Consider the following 7,938-nt stretch of genomic DNA (forward strand, 5'->3'; position numbering starts at 1 on the left):
CAAAAGAGATAATTTAGAAATTATTGGATTACCTGAAAGCTATGACCAAGAAAAGACCCTATACATCACCTTTCAAGAACTTATCAATGAAGGGGCAGCTAGATAGTGCAGTGGATAGGGCATTCCTGGAGTCAGGAAGACCTGAATTCAAATATGACCTCAGACACTTAATTGCTGTATGACCTTGGGTAAGTCACAACCTCATTGCCTTGTCAAAAAAAATATCAATGAAAACTTCTCTGATAGCCCAGAAGCAAAGAGAAGAATAGAAATGGAAAGAATCCACCAGACATCCTGAAAGAGATCCCACAATGAAAACTGCTAGTAATATTTAATAGCCAAATTTCAGAACTCTCAAGAAGTCAAGGAGAAAATATTGCAAGCAACTAGAAACAATCCATTTATCGTGGAGTCACTGATAACACAAGATATACAAATTCTACATTAAGGGCTCATTGGACTTAGAATGTGGTATTTTTGGAAGGCAAAGGAATCTGGATTACAACCAAGCATCAACTACCCAGCAAAACTGAACATAGTCTTTCAGGGGAAAAGATGAACATTCAATGAAAGGAGAGACTTTCAAACTTTCCTGTTGAAATGACCAGAGTTGAATGGAACATTTGATCTTTGAATACAAGACTCAAGTGAAGAATATAATGATAAACAGGAAAGAAAAATCATGAGGGATTTAACGATGTTGAACTGCTTATATTCTTGCATGAGAAGATGATACCATTAACTTGTATGAACTTTTTCACTAATTGGGGCAGTTAGAAGAAGTATATATAGACAAGGCACCAGCAGAAGTTGAATTTATTTCATATAAAAGAGGGAAGAAAAAGCTTTTGCAGTGGAGTGGAAGAGGGGGAAGGTGAAGAGGAGTGAGTGAGTCTTACTCTCATTGGCATTGACTTAAAGATGGAATAGCATTTTTACTCAATTGAGTATAGAAATCTATCTTACCCTAGAAGAAAAAGAGGAGAGGAAAGCAATGGGAGAAAGGGGGCAGGGATGGGGAATAGGGGAAGGGAAGGAGGTGATAGAAGGCTGGGAAGATTGTGGGAGGGGACAGTCAGATACAAAATAATTTTAAGGAGGGACAGGGTGAAAAGAGAGAATAGAATAAATGGGGGAGGGAGGAATAAGATGGAGGAAAAATCAGTTATCAATAGCAACTCTGGGGAAAAATATTGAAACAAGTTTCTTTGATAAAGATTGCATTCCTCAAACATAGAGAACAGAATCAAATTTATTAAAAATAAAATCCATTTTCCAATTGATAAATGATAAAAATATATAAGCAGTTTTCAGACAAAGATATCCATGCCATCTATTTAAATCATTTTTAAAAATGTCCTAACTTCCTATTGACTGGAGAAATGTGGGTTGGAATGAGGAGAGACTTGAGTTAGTCCAAATTCAGCCTCAGGACTGTCCATGTAGGATAGAAGTTCTTTTTCAATATCCAATGGCACTATCATCTTCCTATTCCTCCAGGTTTGTCCTTCTGAACTCTATACTCTCTACTTAGCCCCTCCAAGATTTTTTTTTAACTAGGTAAAAGAGCATTCTTTATCTCATTTTATCTAGCGTTTGTAATTATTAAGTATCTGAGACTGGATTTGAACCCAGGTACTCCTGACTCCAAGGTGGTGCTTTATCCACTATGCCACCTAGCTGCCCCCAAAGCCTATTATTTTCACATTAAAATTTTTTTTATCTTTTCTTTCTCATATTTTTCCCCTTTTGTTCTAACTCTTCTTTCACAACATAATTAATATGGAAAGACAATTGACATGGTTTTACATGTATAATCTATATCAGATCACTTGCTTTCTTGAGGGGAAAAGGAAGGAGGGAAGGAGAAAAATGTGGAACTCAAAGTCTTATGGAAAAATGAAAGCAGAAAATTATCTTTACGTGTAATTAAAAAAAGAAGAAAGTAATATGATTCACTCCCCAATTGATAAATGATCAAAAGATATGAACAGGCAGTTTTCAGATGAAGAAATTAAAACTATAGTCATCTGAAAAAATGCTTTCAATCACTATTAACCAATTAAAACAACACTAAGGTACTGCCTCACACCTATCAAATTGGCTAATATGACAGAAAAGAGAAATGATCAATGTTAGAGAGGATTTGGGAATACTGGATCAATAATACATTCTTGGTTGAAATTGTGAATTTATATAACCATGCTGGAGAGGATTTGGAACTACTTCCAAAGGACAATAAAACTGTGCACACCTTTTGATCCAGCAATATCACTAAATGGGTCTGTATCACAAACAAATCATAAGAAAGGGGAAAGAACTTACATAAACAAAGATATTCATAGCAACCCTTTTTGTGGTGGTAAGGAATTGAAGATCAAGGGGAAGCCCATCAATTGTGGAATAGCTGAACAAGTTGTATATGAATGTAATGGAAAATTATTGTTCTATAAGAAATGATGAGCAGACTGATTTCAGAAAAACCTGGAAACACCTACATGAACTGATACTGAGTGAAATGAGAACCAGGAGAACATTTTACACAGTTAACAACTACATTGTGTGATATCAACCACAAAAGACTTAGCTTTTCTCAACCATACAGTGATCAAAGACAATTCCAAAAGAATAGAGGTGAAAAATGCCATCCACATTCAGAAAAAGAATTATAAAGTCTGAATACAAATCAAAGCATACTATCTTCACTTTTTAAAATTTGTTCCATGTGAGGGATCATTAGGCAGAGCTGTGGGTAGAATACAGACCCTGGAGTCAGGAAGACCTGAATTCACCTCCTCTCTCAAATACTTAATAATTACCTAGCTGTGTGGCCTTGAGCAAGTAACTTAAGCCATTGCCCTGCAAAAACCTAAATAAATAAATTTTCTTTTTGCTTTCTAGTGATTTTTCCCTTTTGTTCTGATTCTTCTTTCACAAAATGACTAGTATGGACATAAGTGGGATATGATTGTGTATGTATAACTTAGATCAGGTTACTAACTTAGAGAGGGGGAAGGCAAAGATTGGAAGGAGAAATCTTTACTAAAATGAATGTTGAAAACCATCTTTACATAGAATTATAAAAAATATAAAAAATTTTAATTTAAACAATCCGATCTAAATAACATAAAATGTGCCTTTTCTCTCCAAGATTCAGGTGAATGAGTTCCTTTCCCATCTCAATCTTTAACAATTTCTCACTAGATATAATCTTCCCTTAACAAATTCTTGGGGAAATAACCAAATACAGACACATGTCCCAAGCCAGGCAATGTTTATTTGTTTAAAATGTTTACAAATTTTGTAGCTGAATCCCTTCTTCAATCATCTAAACATTATCACATTCTTTTTTCAAACCTGCTTAAAATTAACCTAGAATATCTGCCCAGATATAATTTCTCTTGTTCCAATTTATGGTACATAGGTGTACTTATTACCCAAGTATTTATAGTGCTGAGATTTACCAAAACATTTTTGCAAGAGTAATTTTCATCTCAAATTTAAAGACTTACCATTTGTGAGAACTCTTATCCTTCCTTTCTATTTATCTTCCACCATTGCCCACAACAAAGCTCAGAATCTGAGGAAAGATGATCTATGCTAATGTCTATTACAACCCTATGTATCTCTGGATCTGGGTCAATATTCCAATGAATATTCACGAGGGAAAGAAGAACTTTTGTTTCCTTCAATGCAAATTTTATAGTCTATTTTCTTGATTTGTACACAGATAAGTCAGTCATTGTAATGGAATAAGAGTCATGAATTTTGCATACCTGGATAATTTTTTTAACACACATTTGCTCATATCTTCAAAAATCTTTTCTCTAAGTTTCTATTTCTCTTTCTTTACTCTAGCATATGATCAATAGTCAACAATTCTTAGATCTAGAAACTTTTCTCCCCAAATAATAATTTGATCACTCCCTCTCTTATCTGCTTGGTCTTTACTCCATATACAATAGGGTTCATTGTGGGAGGTAGGAGCAAGTAGAGATTGGCCACAATGATGTGAATGTGGTGGGGAATAGTGTTTCCTCCAAAGCGATGGGTGAAGAAAGTGAAGAAAGCAGGAACATAGGTAATAACTATAGCACAAATGTGAGATGTGCAGGTACTAAAGGCTTTGTGTCGGGCATCTGCAGAGGAAAGACTTACCACAGCTCGGAGAATCATGGTATAAGACACGGAGATGCAACAGATATCAAATACACCTATTAGTAGAGCTACCATCAAACCATAGATAGCATTGACTTTGACATTCCCACAGGAGACCTTAGCTACAGACATGTGGTCACAGTAAGTATGAGGGATGGTATTTCCTTGGCAGTAGGGAAGCCTCTTGGAGAGGAAAGTGAAAGGGATGATGAGCATCACACCCCGCAGGAAGGTGATAAACCCACCCTTGGCAATAACAGAATTGGTGAGGATAGTAGTGTAGCGTAGGGGGTAGCAAATGGCCACATAGCGATCCAGGGCCATGAGCATGAGTACACCAGATTCCATCCCAGTCAACATATGAACAAAGAACATCTGGACCAGGCAAGCATTAAAGGAGATGTCCTTAAGGTTGAACCAGAAGATAAAGAGCATATTGGGCACAGTTGTAGTACAGAGGGCAACATCAGTGAAGGAGAGAAGAGCCAAAAAGTAATACATTGGTCGGTGCAAGGATTCCTCATGGCGAATTAAATAGAGGAGTCCACTATTCCCCAAAACAGCAATGAGGTACATGAAAAAGAATGGGAGGGAGATCCATATGTGAGATGATTCCAATCCAGGAACTCCATTCAGAATGAAGAATGCTGGTGTCAAGCTGGTGGCATTGGAGCTATACATGATGGGCAAGTGGATAGCATGTTATATTCAATGGTGGCTGCTGCCTACCCAGAAAGAGAATGAGAGGGTTAGTGTTGCAGGGAAATTAGCTAAAGATGATTGGAGTGGAAAAGAATGGAAAACTCATTCTTTTCAACCAGTTTTGACAAGAATCACATCCAGAGGATTTGGGGAATTCAAATTCGCTTTGGCTGTAATCTGACAAAATTCAAACTTAGTTTTCTGATCAACCTCTCTTTATGACATTTGAATATATCATCCTTATTAGTATTTATCTCTTGGTCAAGCACTGAATTAAATTCCTGGCATTCTCAATTCAGTCTATTTAGATCTTAGTTCCCCAGCTGATTACCTTTCCCTCTCCTTACCAGAATGATAACTAGCCATCTTGCTGGCTGGGCCAAGTAGCCTGAAATTCATTTAAGCTGGAGAATAGATTCCATAGCCAAGCCCTGTGGGGCTGGAGAATAGATCCCATATCATAGTATATATTATGGGACAATACCATGGACTTTCTCTTAGCTAGATATAAGAATTGCCTAAGTAGTAATAGGAAATATATTAGATTTGTGACCTTGGGGAAGCATTTAAAATTCTCTGGATATCAGTTCTCTTATCTTATAAAATGAAGAGGTTAGTCCTGATGGCCTCTAAAGTCCTTTCTATTTGAAAATCTATATTCATTGTGATTTAAAGAATTGTACCACCATGCTTGGAATAAAAAATAAATTTCATGAATTGGAAGCAATGGTTTCAGTTATAAAAAAAAGTACATGAAAAACTACAATGGACAGCCTTATTGTCACACACATTTTCCATCCTCTCTTTGAAATTTTTCTTTCAATTTCCTTTACCCTATCAAAATGTGTCACTTGGTAGAAGATGCAAATTTTATGTGTTAATAACTTCTGACTTTATGGTTTTACATTTAATGCTGTTAAATTGAATTGTTGTTGTTAATATGAAGATCCAAGAGAAAAACTTATGTGTCTTTTTTTTCCCTAAGATCCTACCTAGATTCAAAGGTAGACTATAAATGACCTTTGGAGACTCTTCCCCACTAACTAAGAAAGAAAGAAGAAATTTAGTATGAGGGTAACAGTGACTAGAAATTAATTTTATTGCTAATTTTTTCCAGGATTTATAAAAGTGAACAGGAAAATGATAGATATCATTAAATTATAGGATTATAGATTAAAATTCATCTAGCTAGACTGCTAGAACCTGATCATATAATTCCAATAGTTTACATCTTTCTCTGTCCTCTTACACACACACACACACACACACACACACACATATGCATACATTCCCATGCACATAGACACACACACAATCATCTCTTAAATATCACTAACTCTTCAAATTTTTCCACTTGCAAGATTTACTTTGAAATATCATTCTTTGATTATACTCTCCTATCTTTTCATTCATGTCATCAAGCCAAGCCCAGCTGATAATTATTTATAAAATACATCACATACAAGGAATTCTGCAAGGTGTTGAACATAAAAAGACAAAATGGCATGGCCCTTACTTCCAAGTCCCTTACAATCTAATTGGAGGAACAAATTACAGAACAGGCATTTATTAAAAACTTCTCCTATATGCCAGAAACTTTGAAAGAACCCTGGGACTACAAAGACAAAAAATGAAAGTGTACCTCCTTAAAAGGAGTTTATATTCTTTCACAAAAGACAATATGTAGTGGTAGCTAGGCAGCACAGTGGATAGAATACCAGCCCTGGAGTCGGGAGGACCTGAGTTCAAACTCTGATCTCAGACACTTAATAATTACCTGTGTGACCTGGAGCAAATCACTAAACCCCATTGCCTTGCAAAAACCAAAATGAAAAAAGAAAAAGAAAGGCAAAACTATTAAAGGTATATGCAAAAAAAAGTGTAAAGAAAATAAGTACAATGTAATTTGGAGAGTCCAGAAATAGCCAGAAGGTTTATGAAAGATCTTACTTAAGTGTTTCATAAACTGAGTTTTCCCAGGAAGCAAGGATTCTGAGAGACTTAGGAGAAACTGGAGACATTGGGGAATAATAACTTTTTTGGGAAAAAAAGCAGTTATGGGAGATAGTTATGCAAGTAACCATGGCACAGGAAAGTTCAAAGGAGGAACATGGAAAAAATATGGGAAATTTTAGGAAGAAAAGAACACTTTCATCTGTAGGTACAGAAAAGACTTCAAGAAGAGGTCTCTTTTGAACTATACTTCTCAGGAAGGCAGGGATACATCTGATGGAGATATAGAGGAAAGAACATAGATCAGTTTGGCTGAAAAAGAAAATGAAAAGGAATTCAGCATGATTAGACTGGACAGCTTGGCTGTAGAAAATTGTGGAGGTCCTTCCATTCTAGGATCACTTTTTGTACTTTAGAATAGACAAAATTCAGTCACTGTTTTCTTGAGGAGAATTGTATATTCATAACAGTTCATTTTGAAGATTATGCTGCTAGTCCTGTGTAGAATAGAATCAGGGTAAGGATATCACTGCTGGAGCCATTATGATGATTAAGGTGAATTAAGGTGGTGGTAGTGGTTTAGTCTTTTAGTCTTTTCAGTTGTTTCCAATTCTTTTGTATTCCATTTAAGATTTTCTTGGCAAAGATATTGAGATGGTTTGCCATTTCCTATTGTGCCTTATTTCACAAATGAGAAAACTGAGGCAGACAGGATTAAGTGACTTGCCCAGGGTCCCAAAGCTAGTGAATGTCTTATACCAGATTTGATCTCAGGTATTCCTGACTCCAGGTCCAGGACTCTATCCACCACCCAGATGCCTCAGTACTAATGATAATTACAGTTTTATTATCAATAAAAATGGGGTGTGTTTTTTTCTATTTTTAATCTCTCTTGATCTATTTGTTTATTTGAGATCTGACTAAACCCTTCAATTGTGTGCCCTATCTTTGCTTCTCTTCAGAAACACTAAGATTCTAATTTCTCTGTTCACTTTCTCTTTCTCCTTTGATGGTTCTTAATCTTCTTCCTAATTGTATAGTCATGATTAGTAGTTTTTTGAGACAAGATAGTGACACAGTATTTATCAGTCTTTTACATGAGGGAGGTTCTTTGTCTTTCTATGA

General features: G+C 35.8%; 1 protein-coding gene across 1 annotated transcript; it reads right to left on the minus strand.

Annotated features, from left to right (window-relative positions):
• Positions 1–3,888: 3,888 nt before the first annotated feature.
• On the minus strand, positions 3,889–4,839 carry LOC141507919 (olfactory receptor 52N2-like). The gene has a single exon (XM_074216077.1). It carries the CDS (start codon positions 4,837–4,839, stop codon positions 3,889–3,891), a length of 951 nt encoding a protein of 316 aa, XP_074072178.1.
• Between the last annotated feature and the right edge of the window lie 3,099 nt (positions 4,840–7,938).

This window comes from Macrotis lagotis, chromosome 1, assembly GCF_037893015.1.
Source record: "Macrotis lagotis isolate mMagLag1 chromosome 1, bilby.v1.9.chrom.fasta, whole genome shotgun sequence".
NCBI classification, from domain to species: Eukaryota; Metazoa; Chordata; class Mammalia; order Peramelemorphia; family Peramelidae; genus Macrotis; species Macrotis lagotis.

Coding starts and splice junctions, on each gene's coding strand:
- LOC141507919 (XM_074216077.1), bottom strand. CDS start 4,839: ATGTATAGCTCCAATGCCACCAGCTTGACACCAGCATTCTTCATTCTG.